Here is a 20,893-nt window from a genome sequence, read left to right as displayed (position 1 = left end):
CTTGGATCGCCCCACATGGAACTTATCCTGAGGCGACCGTTCGGACTATAAACGGGTCAATGAGGAAAGAAGAACTAGGAAACGTTCCAAGGTAGGGCTGAAAACTCTGCTTGACTGAGAACAGGTACTGCGACTCTCCTCAGTCTTGCCACAGTCAACCGAAAGGAAGGCTCGGAGGATGTGGTAACAGAATCTGGCGTCCCCAGGTGGTCACCCATCCAAGTACCGACGTTGCTTAACCTCGCTGGACGGACGAGAAGCGGGGTTTCCAACGTGGTAAGGCGGTTGACTCAATATCATGGCCAGATACTCCAGATGTTGAGGCAGAGGAAGAGAAGGCTCCAAGCAAAATACCATGAGCCCACACTCATGGTCAGCATTCGGAAACTTTTCCCGGCGCTGAAGAAGGTCGAAACCCGAGCCTACCGGAGTTGACCAGCCCTCCAAACAGCAGAGGAGGCGGAAGTCTGCACCTGAGCGGCCAAGAGGAAGGCAGGGAGAGTTCTCTGGGGAAACAAACCTGCTATGCCACGGCGGGATAGCCACACTGCATCATAAGCAGGAATACTTGCAGTTTAGGCTGAATTCGACGAGCACCCTGGAAGATGGATGGAATGGAAACTGAAAGTACCCGTCCTTCCGATCCAGGGTTAAAGGAGTCCTGTCGCCTCGTTACCAGTCTGATCGATTCTGCTGGTCTACGCTGGCCGAAGTTTGTTCGACAAACTTGATCAGGGCTGAGAGGTCGACTATGGACATCCCCTCTCAGATCCTTCCTTACAAGAAAGGATCGACTGAGGGGGCCGGGGGTGAAGCCGTCGATGATCCTAAGGAAGACCTTCGCCTAAGGTATGGATCATTCTGCCCAACCGGGCAACTCTGCTGATGCTATGGCATAGAGGTTCAGAGACACTGAATTCGCTGACAGAGACGGCAGGCGCGATATCCTTGGCTACTCACAGAGATTGTGCGGGAATGGGCATCAGGAAGCTGTCATTCGGATGAGTAACCTTAAGCATCCTCCCAGCGAAAAACCTGCAATCCTAGAGTTCGTGAACTCCTTTTAGGACTATGCCCCCCCGGGGGAGTCTCCCGTGCCATCTGTTCCTGACAGGAGGAAACTGCAATTGGACACCTTGTCCCAGTTGTCGTAGCCGATAACTTAGGCCGACGTGGTTGAAAGAAAAGGGAGCTGGAGCCCTGCAGAGTCTGGAAGAAAGCGCCTTGGAGGAGTGAAACCGGAAGTCGATTTACTCCGCACAGCAGATGTTTAAGTCTCTGTCCTTGGGCAAAGACAAAACTCTTCTCAAGGATGGAAGGGTGTCTGAGGTCGTTGACCTCCACAGATGAGACACCCGAAGGAAGCCTTCAGTCAGTGCGTCCAGATGGTACAACATCGAGCTTGTCCGCAAGTAGATACTTAACGACGAAAGGCCAAGGTGCCTGAGCTCGAGAGGAGGAAAGTACCCTTGATCTTCCTGTAGCTTCCTTGAACCAAACCTCGGGCCGTAACCGAGGAGGGAAAGAACCTGGTAAGCTCCCAGAGGAAGAGGTAAGCAGTCACCCCTTGTCCGATGGAGAAATCTTCGACGGAAAGCCCCCCCCCGCCAAAAATCCTTCCAGGGCGGGAGAAGGAGAGAGTACTCGTGCAGGAGAGGGGACCCTCGAGACCGACCTCTTGGGAACCAACTTCGCCCTGGGGGAAGTCACCACGAAGTCCACTCCTCTCTTTCTCTTCAGCGTAGGAGAGACAGCCGCTGGTTTGTTACCCTGGCCGGTGAGTGCTGGTTTCATAACCCTCATTAACGCCCGTGCCAGCGGATCAAACCATGTCTGCTGCTCCAAGGACACAGAGTCCGAAATCCTCGCTAAGGTGAAAGGGATCGGGCGATCCTTTGGAGAGGACACGACGGTTCCTGCCTGAAAAGAAGGTGGGAAGAATGCTGTACTGACCTGTCTTCGTCCTGCACTACCAACCTGTGCTTGGATGGAGGTGATCCCGAGTGCCGCCTAGGAGCACGCGTCCCTGCTGCTACCACCGGCTGTGGAATTCGCCGCGAACTATGGTCGCGCGAGGGCGAACGGTCGCGCAAAGGCGAACGGTCGCGCGGGCGCACAGGCGAGTGGTCGCGCGGGCGCGCAGGCGAGCGGTCGCGAGGGCGAGCGATCGCGCGGGCGCGCAGGCGAGCGATCGCGCGGGCGCGCAGGCGAGCGATCGCGCGGGCGCGCAGGCGAGCGATCGCGCGGGCGCGCAGGCGAGCGATCGCGCGGGCGCGCAGGCGAGCGATCGCGCGGGCGCGCAGGCGAGCGATCGCGTGGGCGCGCAGGCGAATGGGCGTGACGGCGAGGGATCGTGCTGCCGCGTAGGTGAAGAAGATCGCTGGCGGTAAGCGATGGCGAGCAGCATGTGTAGGTGAATGATCGCGTGATAGGGTGCGATGGTGATCAGCATCCGCAAGAGGGCGATCGTTCAGGGTTGTGCGATGAGGAGCAGCATGCGTAAGCGGGCAATCGTTCAGGGTTGTGCGATGGCGAGCAGCATGCGCAGGTGAATGATCGCGTGAAAGGGTGCGATGGTGATCAGCATCCGCAAGAGGGCGATCGTTCAGGGTTGTGCGATGAGGAGCAGCATGCGTAAGCGGGCAATCGTTCAGGGTTGTGCGATGGCGAGCAGCATGCGCAGGTGAATGATCGCGTGAAAGGGTGCGATGGTGATCAGCATCCGCAAGAGGGCGATCGTTCAGGGTTGTGCGATGAGGAGCAGCATGCGTAAGCGGGCAATCGTTCAGGGTTGTGCGATGGCGAGCAGCATGCGCAGGTGAATGATCGCGTGAAAGGGTGCGATGGTGATCAGCATCCGCAAGAGGGCGATCGTTCAGGGTTGTGCGATGAGGAGCAGCATGCGTAAGCGGGCAATCGTTCAGGGTTGTGCGATGGCGAGCAGCATGCGCAGGTGAATGATCGCGTGAAAGGGTGCGATGGTGATCAGCATCTGCAGGAGGGCGATCGTTCAGGGTGGTGCGATGAGGAGCAGCATGCGTAAGCGGGCAATCGTTCAGGGTTGTGCGATGGCGAGCAGCATGCACAGGTGAATGATCGCGTGAAAGGGTGCGATGGCGATCAGCATCCGCAGTTGAGGGTCGCGCGATGGCGATCAGCATCCGCAGTTGAGGGTCGCGCGATGGCGATCAGCATCCGCAGTTGAGGGTCGCGCGATGGCGATCAGCATCCGCAGTTGAGGGTCGCGCGATGGCGATCAGCATCCGCAGTTGAGGGTCGCGCGATGGCGATCAGCATCCGCAGTTGAGGGTCGCGCGATGGCGATCAGCATCCGCAGTTGAGGGTCGCGCGATGGCGATCAGCATCCGCAGTTGAGGGTCGCGCGATGGCGATCAGCATCCGCAGTTGAGGGTCGCGCGATGGCGATCAGCATCCGCAGTTGAGGGTCGCGCGATGGCGATCAGCATCCGCAGTTGAGGGTCGCGCGATGGCGATCAGCATCCGCAGTTGAGGGTCGCGCGATGGCGATCAGCATCCGCAGTTGAGCTAGTAGCTGGCGAACCATGTTCCTTCAGAAGTGTTGGAGAACGTTGGCGTGCCAGCTGTAACACACGTGGGCGATCCGGAGATCGCTGGCGAGCTGATGATCGCTGACGAGCTGACGATCGCTGGCGAGCTGATGATCGCTGACGAGCTGATGATCGCTGACGAGCTGATGATCGCTGACGAGCAGAAGGCTACGCGTGGAAGCCTGCGCAAAGAAGAAGAGTCCTTGACCCCGACCTGAACCGAAGTTCTAGATCGCGAGGGCGAACGTGGGCGCACAGGGCACGTAACAGGAACCGCAGGGAAGATCATCTTGAAAGCGCTGACGAACAGGAGAGCGCTGACGAACAGAAGGGCGCGCAGGGAAACCCTGACACGCAAGGGAAGAACCCCCGTGGGGGCAACCCTTTGCCCCGAAGGGATCGTTGTCCGCCGGGAGACTGATGTCCGTCGGAAGACCGCTGTCCGTCGGGAAGACCGTTGTCCGTCGGGAAGACCGTTGCCCGTCGGGAAGACGAGATTAGACTGCTGTCCATCTGCACCAAGACGGAAGATCGAGAAAAAGAAGTTGTAGGCTGCAAACGGAGATTCAAAAAGGCGCCTCAAGCACCCTTATAGGGAGATGAGAGGCCCTTACGACGAGGCGGACGGAGAGCCTTACGGCGAGGGAGGCCAACAGCAACAGCAACAGAAGAAACCTCCGAAGAGGAGTCTCTATGAGTGTACTCTCTCGCGAACGAAAGAGAAACACTTCGTGGAAGAGACTGGTCAGCCAGTGACCTAAAAGGGGCAATCCTCCGAAGAGGAGCTCCTGCAGTTGCCCAGCCCCTTGAGCGAAACTGCAGGTGCGACCGCTCAGCACCAAGAGCATAGTCGCACGAAAAAAAGGCAAGAGAAGAACCCCCCAAAAGAGGAAAAGCTCAAGCCTGGACAGGAAAAAACTTCCCTCGGAAGGAAAGTTATCCGCCCAAGGAGGCAAGCCTCCTGACTGTTCTAAAATGAACTGGAGAGCTGTCCGTCGACACGGGAGTACTACCAGTAGAAGGAGACACGCCCCTGACGACAATACAAGGGGGGAGGCAGCAACAGCCGAATCCCCAGGACTCAACCAGACAGCTCACACCGTTGCTATATTACAGAAACGAACTAGATCGGTAACTGTAAAAAAATAAAACAAATAATATTAGTACACATTCATTCCCCCGGGAAGGCTCCGAAGAGGAATCCCGAGGAAAAGGAACAAGAATTACACAACAGGCACGTGCCCTCACAACCACTTACACTCGCGGAAGGAGAGCTGTAACCAAAACAGAATTATAACAATTATAATTATGTAACTATGTAATTATGTAATTTAAAAATGAATGAACACTAAAGAAAAAAACGAAAACCCCGAAAGGAATCGTTCTACAAGCTGAAAAATTAACAACTACAATTAGATTCATAAACTAATTGAGACAAAATGTACGGCGTAGCAACCCCACCCACACGGGAAGGAAGCTACAAGGGCGTAGTAAAACATAGTAAAAGGGTGAACGACCTCAAGAGAGAGAGAGAGAGAAAGACCGAAGTCAAACTCGATCGCAACCCATAAAATTAGGCCGTGGTGGCCTAACTGCCGAGGCCTCCACGTAGATATCGTACACTACACACACACATCTGAAAAGGAAACTTACTTATTTCTATACTCAAATATATATACAAACATGAAAACATGTTTACATATATATTGAGTAAAAGAAAAGTAAGCGATTAAGTAAAGACAAAACAGACAATGGCTGCCAAGCGAGGACCAAGACAGAGACGTCTGTCACAGTCCGAGCCAAAAGTGAAAGTGAGTATTCACCTGTGTGTGAGGGGGAGGAGGGGTAGCTAGCTACCACTCCCCTACCCCCCCGCTAACTAGCGCGGGGGTAATACACCCTCGTTAAATTCTAATGGCTCGCCATTTCAGCTACGCTAAAAGTAATAACCCTTTGTAAATAGCGTGGTTTGTATTTCGGTTACGGAACAACTATGTTTTTTAAAATTCTACCATATACTGTATCCACGCTTAATTGAAGCTGCAGTATCTTAAGGCCAAATCTATCTAAAAATATCACACTTTCAAACATAATTTGATTTTTCCTAACTATACAACCTGAGTCCTTTAACAGGAATATGTTTTCAGCGAAATTGGAAACTCGGCTGTTAAAATTCATAGTGTTGGTTGCTACTGGCGGATGGGAGAGAAGACACCCCCACCTTCTGTCAGCTCACTGACTAGCCCCATTTATATTCACCTTGGAACTGCAGGGTGGATGAAGCAAGATGCTCACTGAAAGGGCTTCTCTGTCACCTACCAGTAGCTACCTACAATTCGTTATGAATTTCAACAGCAGAGTTTCGAGCTTCGCTGAAATCATACACCTGCTAAAGGATTCAAGTCTGCATTTATGTAGGAACAAACAGTAATTATGATTCAATTTTCATGCTACCCAAATAGCGTTGACATTATCGTGTCATTCGAGGGATTGAAAACTTACCTTCTTTGCAACATCTGGGAGATGAGTAAGGTAGCCATGAATGAGGGCTGATCGCACCCCCTGACGTTTCCTTTCCATGCCGTAGCCTCCGCGAATGATGTCTTGAAGTAATGCAGCATCTTCAAACCTGAGCATGATCATGAAAATTATTTTTTCTATGAAAATGGTTGCCCGAAATTCATCCACCTACCTAACAAATTCCACCAGCTTATTGTATACTACTGCAATTGTGATACATTTATTCTATAAGAATGTGAATCTTCAACTGAGATTCAACAGTATTTATTCATTCCTGTGTCCATAATCTTTACAACTACTGATCATTGGCCCACAAAACTTCATTGTCTCTGAAGATATTCCTAAGGCAATCTTCTTACTGACAAAATGGTGGAAGAGTGAATAACAGTTCACTCATGGCCGTAACTGCTTGACATTTTCTAATCTTGTTAGGGATATTTTCAATTCCCAACACTAATAGGTTTATATTCTAAAGAACACCTTTCATCTTGTCAACCCTCGGTTAACCTCTCCCTGAAGGAATCCTGTCAGTCCTAAAAATTTCAAAGCCAAAAACAGTAAAAGGAAAATTGCTAATCTCAACAGATATCATCAAGCAACTCGACAGTAGTAATAATCTATTACGTATGAACTTCATAAAAGCCAAAATATTACCCAAACATGTAATCTTTCACTAAGAAGATATACAGCTTAAAAAATACTCAGGGGTGCAAAAAAAAGTAAAACATAATACTGAATGAAAGGATCGATCAATAAAAAATCCAAAAAATGCACAAAGGCTTTTCAATCTTGACAATTATGATTTTAATGGAATATTTATATCTGTAAAACTAGGTAATATATATAGTACGTAATGGGGTTGTGATGAATCAAGCAAAATCTACAATTCCTAAAAATGACTAAACTTCACATGCTTGTATAAATTTAACCACTGTACTGTACTGTATATATATTTAGGCTAGTCAAATTACAAATGGAAAACTTGCCTCGACCGCTGAAGATAATACACCAATAAATAATCATGTGCTGCCTTGTTGGGGGATGTCTGAAGGTACGTCACCAAAGTTTCTTCCTCCATTGGAGATAACGGCAAATGTATAACGTTCTCCAGTTTTCCTAGTTGTTCACAGCCTTCAAAGACCAAAGACAAAATAAAATCAAATAAAATATGATCAGTTGGAATCATGTTGTTCATTTACAAGAGTACCTCAAATTTAGAATCTACAAAATATGTCTTGTTCTTTTCTTAATATGAGTTTCACGTGGCCTCTTTCTCTAGTCATTTTGTCTATTTGTAGGTCTTCTCTAACTACATACAATAAAATTTATCATAATTAATTTTGTTACGCTATGAGTCTTGATTATGAATTGTGGCTTGATGTTCATGGGATGTTAACCATGGAATTTAATCTAGTAAAGGTATTACAACATTACAAAAATAGGTTTGCCTTAAACTCATTTCTATAACAAATTCACCTCTTAACCAGAGGGTCAGTAAACATACATCTAACTTTTTTTCTGCAGAAAAAACACCTGCCCAGACCAAATTCAAAACAGTCCTCGTCCCTAATAAGAAGAGGTACAGTATTTCACAATTGAACTATCTGTACTTTATTTTTGAGATTGATTTTGTCCCTAAAAAAACATGCAATAATAAAAATTGTTTCATGGTTCGTTAATACCCTCAACTTCTCCTAGGTTATAACAGTAGACAATTTCTCACATACAAAAATAAATTTTTTCCAAGTTTAGAACAATTCATTCATATTAATAAAAGACAAATAAAAAATCATCCAAAATTTATCATTAGACATATTATTACCTATGAAGAAATGGTTTAGTAAATCTTCGGCATTATCCTTCAGGCGATGCTGGCGTTGAAAGTGGAAGGCTTCCCTTATGAGTCCATTAGCCAAGAGTAGAGTTAGATGAAGTCTTATATCATCCATGTTCACACGAGGGGGCTGGCGAATCTGATTGTATGTTAGGGCACGAGTGTGTTCTCCCTGGAAGTAAAGAAAAATTATATTTTATGCAATTATCTACACCTAAATAGGAAATAATGATTTAATAATGATGAGTGCAGGAGTGTCGAGTCTCAGAGTCAGATGGCATACTCATAGTTCACTACCATCAAAGGAGCCAAAACCACTCGACGACAAATCCAAGGTGTAGTCGTTAACAAAAACCAAAAGGAATTCTAAATAAATTCAATTATATCAGAATGTTGGAGCGGCAGCACAAACGTGCTTCTGTGACAACAGATGATTAAAGAATGAATTAAGTTATACAGGATGAGTGCGAGACAAATAATGATTTAATAATGATGTAAAAATATACAGGACGGCTATATGTCAATAATTTCTTTTACATATATTTTTTATAGTACTTAACAAGTAAGATATTTAGTTTTGTAATGTGACTCAATTGTATAAAACATAAAATAAATGTAATTTAGTTTAATGTGAGGCCTTTCCAAAATTAAAATGATAAACTTTCAGATGCACAACACATCGAGCATTTCCTAAAGTGATGTCATTTGTCCAATATTTTACCATTTGTTGAATCACATTATAACCCATTTTAGTTGTGATGCCAGTTTATATATTCAAATCACACAGCCTAACATAATTCAGAAATGACAAATTCGAAGATAATTTGTATTTTTCCTAACCATACAAACCTTAGCTATTTACTAAGGGTTACCTTTTAGCGTAGCTGAAATGGCGAGCCATTAGAATTTAACGAGGGTGTATTACCCCCGCGCTAGTTAGCGGGGGGGGGTAGGGGAGTGGTAGCTAGCTACCCCTCCTCCCCCTCACACACAGGTGAATACTCACTTTCACTTAGAGGTAGGACTTGTCTTGGGGGACAGGGCTGGCGGGCAAATATGTGTAAATAGCTAAGGTTTGTATGGTTAGGAAAAATACAAATTATCTTCGAATTTGTCATTTGTTCCGTAACCGGAATACAAACCACGCTATTTACAAAGGGTGACTTACCCCTTAGGAAGGGTGGAAAGTCCCCAGCCATACTGGCTTTGGCTTTACCCGGGGACTCAGAATCCGAGTGAGTCGCACTCGAGAAAAGGAGTCCCAGCACCTCACAAGTTCCTTGCTCCGCAAGGAACCATGTGGCCTACGTAAGCTTGTGTGTGAAGGAAGAAGTGTGACCCGTCCTAGGCAGTTGACCTGGAGTTCCAGAAGGAACTCTGGGTTAGGACGTTCCCAATACCACCTCGTCAGGGTATGGGGGACGCGACAGTATTGACTCAATACTCGGAACACAAGGAAGCATGGTTTACCTGCAGAGGTTCGAGGTCAGCTATGCAGAGACCAGGATGCTGCTTCCCCGTAGAGGGGATGATGAAGAAAGAAGTAGGGGCCAGACATACTTCTTTCGTTCATGCAGACTAAAACCTGATAACAATGCCCTCAACCTTCTGCTACCTGTCCAAAAAGGAGCCTGAGGTTAGACCAGCTGTTGTGTAGCCACCACAGAGCGATATAAAACGTATCGAGACTCCTGTGGGTCACGCCCTGCAGGAAGCGGGCTGCGAAGGTCATTAGACGCTTCCAGACTCCAGCTTGTAGCACCTGCGTCACAGAGTAGTATTACTCGAAGGCGAAGGACGTTGCGATGTATCCAACATCGTGCTGTAGGGCGACGTGACGGGGGAGGGTCTGGAGACAGGTCGAGATGAATGTCCTTGAGTCCGGGCTGAAGAGGTATACTGGTGACTCTCCCCCATGTCCTCCTTGTGCTCCCAAATCGGCTGCAACTGAGGACAAACTGCAGCTGTTCCCAGCGCTAACCTCTCGATTCCTTTACTGGCAAGAAAGAGAAGGTCTTGGGACATCAGACACAGAATGGAGACTCGAAATCTTGAATGAATCGGACCGAAGGGCCGGGACCCTCAGATTCTGAGTCTAGCCAACAACTCAGGAGCGAGCCTGAATGTTGCCTTCCCCTCTTCCTTAGAAAGGGGGGAGTAGTAAGAGACCAAGAAGATTGCTTACACACTGGCCGTGGCCAGAGTGAGCAGAAGACCCAAGGCGGAATACAATCCGAGGCCTGTCGTAAAGGGTCTTGAGAAGATCTCTTAAAGGACTAAAAGTCCGAGCCATGCTCCAAGTTGGAGGTCTTCCTCCGACTAGGGCAGGGATGATCGTAGCTTCGCATGAGCGAGGATAGATCCAGCGGGCAGGAAAAAGTTATTCCTTTAAGCTTGAAGGTCAGGGAAAGGCAGAGCGACAGGCTTCATTGCCGAGAGCGGAAAGGAGTTTCCTCCCGCCGAAAGGCAATAAGACCGTTATTGCTGGAGAAGAGGCCTCAAGGGAAGAGGTATATCTCCCACGGCACCAACCACCTTAGACTCTTCACTTTGCCTGGAAGACCCCTGTGGATGACTATCGCAGATGACGCGACCTCCGTACCGCGACTGTAGCGGGTTGTCTCTTCTTGAGGAGGAAGCGTAGTGTCTCCAGGCATGAAGCCGAAGCGACGCCCCGGTTCGGGAGAGATGTCGCAGTGTGGTTGCTTGAGTAGTCTGCGCCGTGGGAGAAGCTCTCTCGGGAGTTCCGTCAGGGGAAGCAGAGGGTCCAGAAACCGTTCTGCGCATAGTCCCAGTGGAGCTCTCCCATTGAAAGGTTGACAGACAACCTGGTCTTGTTGAGACCCATTGTCCACAGACAAAAAGGAGGGAAGACGCAGGCGTCGAAGTTGTCCCACCATCACCGGAATGCATCTTGCCAGAGTCTCGGGGTTTGAGACTGGGGGGAAGAATAGCGGAAGCTTGAGGTTCCAAGCTGTCGCGATCAGGTCCCCCAGACCAGCACTTGCTGGTTACCCAAGGTCAGAGACCCCCAGGTACACTCTCTCTACGAGGCTCTGCTCGGATAGTCTGAGAGAAACATTCCCCTGCCTGGAATGAGAGAGCCGATGGTGGTATTGAGAGAATCTCAACCATCCCGGTATCTCTACTGCAAGATGTGAAGGTGTGAAAATGCGTACCCTGCTGGTTAGAATGAAGTCGACGCGCAACGGGGCGACTCGGCAGGAGCTGTAGGATCTGAAGAGGGGCCGGACTAAGGCCCCTAAGCCTGCCTGAATGATGGAGAGGTATCCTTCAGGTCTTGACCATAGGCCTGGACCGGAACATGCCCCCCCCCCCTCCTTTCCTTTGACGAGTCCAAGAACCGCATCAAGAATGTGGGGAAAGGACGAGAATATCCACTACCATCAAGAGGCTTCATAGGTCAACACCCATTGCAGGTCTAATAGTTCCGCTGGTCCCATAGGGCCAGGGAGTCCGGTTAAACATTGCCTGAAGCCACCGGAACTTGGATCGCCCCACATGGACCTTATCCTGAGGCGACCGTTCGGACTACAGACGGGTCAATGAGGAAAGGAGAACTAGGAAACGTTCCAAGGTAGGGCTGAAAGCTCTGCTTGACTGAGAACAGGTACTGCGACTCTCCTCAGTCTTGCCACAGTCAACCGAAAGGAAGGCTCGGAGGATGTGGTAACAGAATCTGGCGTCCATAGGTGGTCACCCATCCAAGTACCGACGTTGCTTAACCTCGCTGGACGGACGAGAAGCAGGGTTTCCAACGTGGTAAGGCCGTTGACTCGATATCATGGCCAGATACTCCAGATGTTGAGGCAGAGGAAGAGAAGGCTCCAAGCAAAATACCATGAGCCCACACTCATGGTAAGCATCCGGGAGCTTGTCCCGGCGCTGAAGAAGGTCGAACCCGAGCCTACCGGAGTTGACCAGCCCTCCAAACAGCAGAGGAGGCGGAAGCCTGCACCTGAGCGGCCATGAGGAAGGCAGGAGAGTTCTCTGGGGAAACAAACCTGCTATGCCACGGCGGGATAGCCACACTGCATCATAAGCAGGAATACTTGCAGTCTAGGCTGAATTCGACGAGCACCCTGGAAGATGGATGGAATGGAAACAAAGTACCCGTCCTTCCGATCCAGGGTTTAAGGAGTCCTGTCGCCTCGTTTCCAGTCTGATCGATTCTGCTGGTCTACGCTGGCCAAAGTTTGTTCGACAAACTTGATCAGGGCTGAGAGGTCGACTATGGATATCCCCTCTCAGATCCTTCCTTACAAGAAAGGATCGACTGAGGGGGCCGGGGGTGAAGCCGTCGATGATCCTAAGGAAGACCTTCGCCTAAGGTATGGATCATTCTGCCCAACTGGGCAACTCTGCTGACGCTATGGCATAGAGGTTCAGAGACACTGAATTCGCTGACAGAGACGGCAGGCGCGATATCCTTGGCTAATCACAGAGATTGTGCGGGAATGGGCATCGGGAAGCTGTCATTCGGATGAGTAACCTTAAGCATCCTCCCAGCGAAAAACCTGCAATCCTAGAGTTCGTGAACTCCTTTTAGGACTATGCCCCCCCCGGGGGAGTCTCCCGTGCCATCTGTTCCTGACAGGAGGAAACTGCAATTGGACACCTTGTCCCAGTTGTCGTAGCCGATAACTTAGGCCGACGTGGTTGAAAGAAAAGGGCGCTGGAGCCCTGCAGAGTCTGGAAGAAAGCGCCTTGGAGGAGTGAAACCGGAAGTCGATTTACTCCGCACAGCAGCTGTCTAAGTCTCTGTCCTTGGGCACAAACAAACTCTTCTCAAGGATGGAAGGGTGTCTGAGGTCGTCGACCTCCACAGATGAGACACCCGAAGGAAGCCCTCAGTCAGCCCGTCCAGATGGTACAACATCGAGCTTGTCCGCGAGTTAGATACTTAACGACGAAAGGCCAAGGTGCCTGAGCTCGAGAGGAGTAAAGTACCCTTGATCTTCCTGTAGCTTTCCTTGAACCAAACCTCGGGCCGTAACCGAGGAGGGAAAGAACCTGGTAAGCTCCCAGAGGAAGAGGTAAGCAGTCACCCCGATGGAGAAATCTCGAACGGAAAGCCCCCCCCGCCAAAAATCCTTCCAGGGAATGACGGGGAAGGGCTAACCCAGGTTCAGGAAAGAGGAGTGTTGCTCAGATCTCCCTTAAGTTTCTCCTATTCTTGCAAGTGCCATGCTCTGTGTTTACGGGGTGAGGCCGTGTTCTGGAAATACGCTCCAGAGGAACTCGCCAGGCTGGTCATGATGCGAAAACCCCATTGGGAATCGTGGTCGCAATCGCCCTGGAGCTCGCGCGACGGAAATTCCTGGTGGTCGGCGAGCGATAACCCATAGACGAGCAATGGATACTGCAAGAAATAAGCCGACATTTGTGCGAAGAAACACTGTAGGTTCGCGCGACGGAACACCATCCGTCCGCGCGATGGAAAAACCGTTGGTTCGTTTGTGGGCTAACATTGGAGAGCATGAGCGTAAACGTGCAGGCACGTGGGCGTGTGGGTGCACGGGTGAGTGGTCGCGCGGTTGCGCGGGCGAGCGGTTGAGCGGGTGAGCGGTCGTGAGGGTGGGCAGGTGGATGAGAGCGAGTCCGAGGCGGCGAACGCAAGCGTTAGCGCGATAGCGAGGAAAAGCGCTGCCGGGTGGGCGAGGAAGACCGCTGGCGATATGGATCAACAAGCGATCGGTGGTGAGCTGGTGAGCGCTAACGCGCAGGTTGGCGATGGCGCGTTGTGTTATGCCGACGCAATGGTCGAGCAGTATGCGCAGGTGAGCGATCGTGCGTTGGCGAGCAGTATGCGAAGGTGAGCGATCGCGAGCAGCCTTTGCAGGAGGGCGATCGCGCGATGGCGATCAGCATCCGCAGGTGTGCGGTCGCGCGATGGCGATCAGCATCCGCAGGTGTGCGGTCGCGCGATGGCGATCAGCATCCGCAGTTGAGGGTCGCGCGATGGCGATCAGCATCCGCAGTTGAGGGTCGCGCGATGGCGATCAGCATCCGCAGTTGAGGGTCGCGCGATGGCGATCAGCATCCGCAGTTGAGGGTCGCGCGATGGCGATCAGCATCCGCAGTTGAGGGTCGCGCGATGGCGATCAGCATCCGCAGTTGAGGGTCGCGCGATGGCGATCAGCATCCGCAGTTGAGGGTCGCGCGATGGCGATCAGCATCCGCAGTTGAGGGTCGCGCGATGGCGATCAGCATCCGCAGTTGAGGGTCGCGCGATGGCGATCAGCATCCGCAGGTGTGCGGTCGCGCGATGGCGATCAGCATCCGCAGGTGTGCGGTCGCGCGATGGCGATCAGCATCCACAGGTGTGCGGTCGCGCGATGGCGATCAGCATCCGCAGTTGAGGGTCGCGCGATGGCGATCAGCATCCGCAGTTGAGGGTCGCGCGATGGCGATCAGCATCCGCAGTTGAGGGTCGCGCGATGGCGGTCAGCATCCGCAGTTGAGGGTCGCGCGATGGCGGTCAGCATCCGCAGTTGAGGGTCGCGCGATGGCGGTCAGCATCCGCAGTTGAGGGTCGCGCGATGGCGGTCAGCATCCGCAGGTGTGCGGTCGGGCGATGGCGATCAGCATCCGCAGTTGAGGGTCGCGCGATGGCGATCAGCATCTGCAGGTGTGCGGTCGCGCGATGGCGATCAGCATCCGCAGTTGAGGGTCGCGCGATGGCGATCAGCATCCGCAGTTGAGGGTCGCGCGATGGCGATCAGCATCCGCAGTTGAGGGTCGCGCGATGGCGATCAGCATCCGCAGTTGAGGGTCGCGCGATGGCGATCAGCATCCGCAGTTGAGGGTCGCGCGATGGCGATCAGCATCCGCAGGTGTGCGGTCGCGCGATGGCGATCAGCATCCGCAGTTGAGGGTCGCGCGATGGCGATCAGCATGCGCATGTGAGCTAGTAGCTGGCGAACCATGTTCCTTCAGAAGTGTTGGAGAACGTTGGCGTGCCGGCTGTAACACACGTGGGCGATCCGGAGATCGCCGAGAGACAGGTGATCGCTGGCAAGCTGATGATCGCTGGCGAGCTGATGATCGCTGGCGAGCTGATGATCGCTGGCGAGCTGATGATCGCTGGCGAGCTGATGATCGCTGACGAGCTGATGATCGCTGACGAGCTGATGATCGCTGACGAGCAGAAGGCTACGCGTGGAAGCCTGCGCAAAGAAGAGTCCTTGACCCCGACCTGAACTGAAGTTCTAGATCGCGAGGGCGAACGTGGGCGCACAGGGCTCGTAACAGGAACCAACAGGAACCGCAGGGATGATCATCTTGAAAGCGCTGACGAACAGGAGAGCGCTGATGAGCAGAAGAGCGCCTGTGTGCTCATACTGAGCAGGAGCAGGAGAGAACACAGCAGAAGGGCGCGCAGGGAAACCCTGACACGCAAGGGAAGAACCCCCGTGGGGGCAACCCTTTTGCCCCGAAGGGATCGTTGTCCGCCGGGAGACTGATGTCCGTCGGAAGACCGCTGTCCGTCGGGAAGACCGTTGTCCGTCGGGAAGACCGTTGCCCGTCGGGAAGACGAGATCAGACTGCTGTCCATCTGCACCAAGGCGGAAGATCGAGAAAAAGGAGTTGTAGGCTGCAAACGGAGATCCAAAGAGGCGCCTAAAGCACCCTTATAGGGAGATGAGAGGCCCTTACGACGAGGCGGACGGTGGGCCTTACGGCGAGGGAGGCCAACAGCAACAGCAACAGAAGAAACCTCCGAAGAGGAGTCTCTATGAGTGTACTCTCTCGCGAACGAAAGAGAAACACTTCGTGGAAGAGACTGGTCAGCCAGTGACCTAAAAGGAGCAATCCTCCGAACAGGAGCTCCTGCAGTTGTCCAGCCCCTTGAGCGAAACTGCAGGTGCAACCGCTCAGCACCAAGAGCATAGTCGCACGATAAAAAGGCAAGAGAAGAACCCCCCAAAAGGGGAAAAACTCAAGCCTGGACAGGAAAAACTTCCCTCGGAAGGAAAGTTACCCGCCCCAGGAGGCAAGCCTCCTGAGTTCTAAAATGAACTGAGAGCTGTCCGTCGTCACGGGAGTACTACCAATAGAAGGAGACACGCCCCTGACGAAAATACAAGGGGGGAGGCAGCAACAGCCGAATCCCCAGGACTCAACCAGACAGCTCACACCGTTGCTATATTACAGAAACGAACTAGATCGGTAACTGTAAAAAAATAAAACAAATAATATTAGTACACATTCATTCCCCCGGGAAGGCTCCGAAGAGGAATCCCGAGGGAAAGGAACAAGAATTACACAACAGGCACGTGCCCTCACAACCACTTACACTCGCGGAAGGAGAGCTGTAACCAAAACAGAATTATAACAATTATAATTATGTAACTATGTAATTATGTAATTTAAAAATGAATGAACACTAAAGAAAGAACGAAAACCCCGAAAGGAATCGTTCTACAAGCTGAAAAACAAAAAACAACTACAATTAGATTCATAACTAATTGAGACAAACGTACGGCGTAGCAACCCCCCACACGGAAAGGAAGCTACAAGGGCGTAGAAACACGTAGTAAAAGGGTGAACGACCTCAAGAGAGAGAGAGAGAGAAAGACTTAAGTCAAACTCGATCGCCACCCATAAGATTACGCCGTGGTGGCCTAACTGCCGAGGCCTCCACGTAGATATCGTACACTACACACACAAATCTGAAAAGGAAACTTACTTATTTCTATACTCAAATATATATACAAACATGAAAACATGTTTACATATATATTGAGTAAATGAAAAGTAAGCGATTAAGTAAAGACAAAACAAACAAACAATGGCTGCCAAGAGAGGACCAAGACAGAGACGTCTGTCACAGTCCGAGCCAAAAGTGAAAGTGAGTATTCACCTGTGTGTGAGGGGGAGGAGGGGTAGCTAGCTACCACTCCCCTACCCCCCCGCTAACTAGCGCGGGGGTAATACACCCTCGTTAAATTCTAATGGCTCGCCATTTCAGCTACGCTAAAAGGTAACCCTTTGTAAATAGCGTGGTTTGTATTCCGGTTACGGAACAAATAGCACATTTAACTGTGCATGGTTGGATACTTTACTAACATATATATAGAAGTAAAATTCTGGAGCACAACGAAAGGCAATGGAGGTCAACATCTCAATTCTCTATATATCCAGGACTAACACTAATTAGCATCAATTTCCATTTACCATGTAAATACAAATAGTTTGGGAAGACCCTATTAATCTCAAAATGTGACTGACTGGTCTCCCTTACAATTATTCTTAATAACTAGGAGGAGGGTAAGGCAATTCTTTTTAAATACATCCTCAGTAATAACAAGAAGACTGCATTTCAAAATTATTTCATAAACCTATGAAAAAAAATATGATAAAATATTCAAGGATATGTTTATCTAGACATCTAAAGTATTAAAATACTTGCTCTTAATCTTTAATCTTGCTGCTGCTTCCTTTGCACAATGGCGAACAAGCTTGCAAAGCCGATTGACTTTAATAATACTATTTCTCAATTAAAATGAGAATTTCCTTCATGTTTCCATATTCCTATAGCCCATGTGATTAATTAAAACTGAATAAATTGATAATGAAAGCTAATATTCATAAATTTTACTCTTAAATGATTATCCATCTCATGCAAAACTTACCTGGTACAGAAATGCTTTAACTATCCTTTGATGCTGCAGGGGTGTAATATCCCTGGTATTGACTAGAGGATCCAGAAGAACATTCAAGCCTTCCTAAGATTCAAAAAAAAATAAAATTTGAAATTACTTTTAGAGTTGAACAGGCTAAAAAATAAATAGTATAATAGAATTTCAACAATATATGATTAAGATGACAAATCTAAAAGTACTTTGTATTTTTCCCTAATGAAAACCTGTAGCTATTTATAGGGACTATCATTTCAGCTTAGCCGAAAAGATAATCCCTATAAATAGCATAAGGTTTGTTAGTGCAGGAACAACTAAAATACTGTATAATTAATCCTTCACAAGTTTTAACACCAAATGCACATTCTATCTTCTCGAGAAATAAACATCAACTATAGTCCATTTCTTTTAGCGATGCATATTTGCACCGACTCGCGGCGGTGCCCTTTTAGCTTGGAAAAGTTTCCGGATTGCTGATTGGTTGGACAAGATAATTCTAACCAATCAGCGATCAGGAAACTTTTCCGAGCTTTGGGCACCGCCGCGAGTCGGTGCAAATATGCATCGCTAAAAGAAATGGACTATAGGAATAAAGCTTGGTTTCTTGGCCTTCGAAAAAGAAAACCATACTAAACAAAAGGTGAAGAAACCTCATCCCCATCCGAGTGAAGAGTACTAAATGCCAAACTTAATGAGTGGCAGGATTTGAGACAAAAAAAAAAAAAAAGAGGGGGGGGGGGGCGTTTTCTCCAATCTCCATCTAAAACTTTGCTTATTTGGGAATGAAAACTCAAAGTGCATAAAAACTTCTCAGTATTTTTCCAAACTTCTCAGTTTAATAATTATTAATTTAAACCATTTGCAGCTTTTTATTCTTAAAAAAATTTGTCATTTACCTGAAAATCCTTATGGTCAAGTAACCAAAAAGCTTGAGTTAACTTGATATGTGAAGGTGACAGCGAAAAACTGGATGGGTACTTCACTAATTCCTCAACAACCCTTACATACCTGTAAAATAAGACGTGAATTCATTCACCAGTAGAAAATATGCAAACAACTACACATAATACCATTTGTCTATCACAATAATACTCTTACAAACTGATAATGTCAATATATAAATACAGAGGAATATGCTTGATACTTTACATTCAATCACTGAAAGCTTATAGTTTGTATATACTAGTAAAATATACAAGCAGAATTACTTAATTACAGGTTTTTCAGAGCCTTATGTAACAACACCTCCTGTCAATTCAACCTTAATATTAAACTATTCCAGCTAGGCCTGTGTCTTTTTCAAATTGTACAAACATATGAAGTGGAAACTTAAAAACATATCTCAAGTTTCACAAACCAAATACCCAAAACTCACCCATCTGACAACAATGAGGCCAAGTCCAAGAATAGGTACTGCACTATTCGATGTTTGGTGGTCGTCGAAACATTGGGGAGGAGGAAGATGTCCAGGAGAGCATGTAAAGAGGGTGGAGGATAGGCGCCTTCGATGTAGCTGCCACTTTCAGCCTCATCTTCATCCTCCCTCACCCAAGTTTTGTTGATATGCCCACCTGCACCACCAACTGCATCCTCTAAAAGTCCATCAATCAACAGTATTTCATTACCTTTAAGGGTCGAACTAAGATTCTTGATTTCCAAACGCCTGAAAGATAAGCAAAGTAATTAAATAGCAACTTACAAAATATCAAAGTAGTCTACTCTGAAAGGAGTAAATTTATTCTTTTAGCAAAAATATAATTCTTCATGCACACAATTGTTAAGTTAACCATTCTGATGGAAGAATTAAATTCCTATGGGGTATAAATGACCGATACTACACAGCTTTCATTTATAATCCTACATCCAAAGGCATGAGCTTTCTTATATTTTGAAATCAAAGACGGAGTAGCAAAAAGCAAGAGCTCATGCACACAACAATACAACCTGCCACCCAACCTTCACTGACCACAAGTACTTAAAAAGGTTTTCTTTACGACCTGTGCTTGCTACTCAGCAGGTTGTGCAGTGTACATAGCTCCCTTATGGGACGAGAAATATCTTCTAAGATAGCGGTCGTAACATTACTGTATTATTATTATGATTATTATTATTACCATTACCATTATTATTATTATTATTATCATGAGAGAAGGAAGTTAAGAGTTAATGTGGGTAAGAGTAAGGTTATGAGATATACGAGAATGACCATGAATGGGAGGTAAATCAGATGTTGTTTGCGAATGATACTATACTAGTTGCAGACGCAGAAGAGAAGCTTGGCCGATTAGTGACAGAATTTGGAAGTGTGTGTGAGAGAAGGAAGTTGAGAGTTAATGTGGATAAGAGTAAGGTTATGAGATGTACGAGAAGGGAAGGTGGTGCGAGGTTGAATGTCATGTTGAATGGATTTACTTTTGGAGGTGGATCAGTTAAAGGACTTGGGGTCTGTTGTTGCAGAAAATGGTGGAGTGTAAGCAGATGTACGTCAGAGAGTGAATGAAAGTTGCAAAGTGTTGGGGGCAGTGAAGGGAGTGGTAAAGAATAGAGGGTTGGGCATGAATGTATAGAGAGTTCTGTATGAGAAAGTGATTGTATGGATCGGAGTTGTGGGGAATGAAAGTGACGAAGAGACAGAAATTGAATGTGTTTGAGAAGAAGAGTGAGGAGTATGGCTGGTGTATCTCGAGTAGATAGGGTTAGGAACGAAGTAGTGAGGATGAGAACGGGTGTAAGAAATGAGTTAGCAGCTAAACTGCATATGAATATGTTGAGGTGGTTTGGCAATGTTGAGAGAATGGAAAATGGCTGTCTGCCAAAGAAGGTGAAGAATGCAAGAGTTTATGGGAGATGTACAAGAGGAAGCCAAGGTTTGGGTGGATGGATGGAGTGAAGAAAGCTCTGGGTAATAGGAGGATAGATGTGAGAGGGGCAAGAGAGCGTGCCAGAAATAGGAATGGATGGTGAGCGATTGTGACGCAGTTCCAGTAGGCCCTACTGCTTCCTCCGGTCGCCTTGGATGACTGCGGAGGTAGAAGCAGTAGGGAATTCAGCATTATGAAGCTTCATCTCTGGTGGATAACAGGGGAGGGTGGACTGTGGCACCCTAGCAGTACTAGCCAAACTCAGTTGAGTCCCTTGTCAGGCTGGGAGGAATATAGAGAGGAAAGGTCCCCTTTTTTTTATTGTTTGATGTTGGCTAACCACAAAAATTGGGGGAAGTGCCTTAGTATATGTATGTATTATTATCATTATTATTACTAGCTAAGCTACAACCCTTATATAAATTATAAAAAAGACATGTCAAC

General features: G+C 48.4%; 1 protein-coding gene across 4 annotated transcripts in view; it reads right to left on the bottom strand.

Moving 5' to 3' along the window:
• The window catches only part of LOC137614325 (protein ELYS-like), a 138,594-nt gene that overhangs the window by 62,026 nt on the left and 55,675 nt on the right, over positions 1–20,893 (bottom strand). For all 4 annotated transcript variants that reach the window (XM_068344082.1, XM_068344084.1, XM_068344085.1 and 1 more), the window contains exons 15-20: positions 18,964–19,251; positions 18,485–18,596; positions 17,583–17,675; positions 7,912–8,095; positions 7,076–7,220; positions 6,072–6,198 (exon numbers count right to left, since the gene is read on the bottom strand). In XM_068344082.1, the coding sequence (XP_068200183.1) occupies positions 6,072–6,198; positions 7,076–7,220; positions 7,912–8,095; positions 17,583–17,675; positions 18,485–18,596; positions 18,964–19,251 (949 nt within the window). The remainder of the gene's footprint in view (positions 1–6,071; positions 6,199–7,075; positions 7,221–7,911; positions 8,096–17,582; positions 17,676–18,484; positions 18,597–18,963; positions 19,252–20,893) is intronic.

The sequence above is a fragment of the Palaemon carinicauda genome, chromosome 20, assembly GCF_036898095.1.
Source record: "Palaemon carinicauda isolate YSFRI2023 chromosome 20, ASM3689809v2, whole genome shotgun sequence".
In the NCBI taxonomy this organism is placed as follows: domain Eukaryota; kingdom Metazoa; phylum Arthropoda; class Malacostraca; order Decapoda; family Palaemonidae; genus Palaemon; species Palaemon carinicauda.
This window is presented reverse-complemented; position numbering and strand designations above follow the sequence as displayed.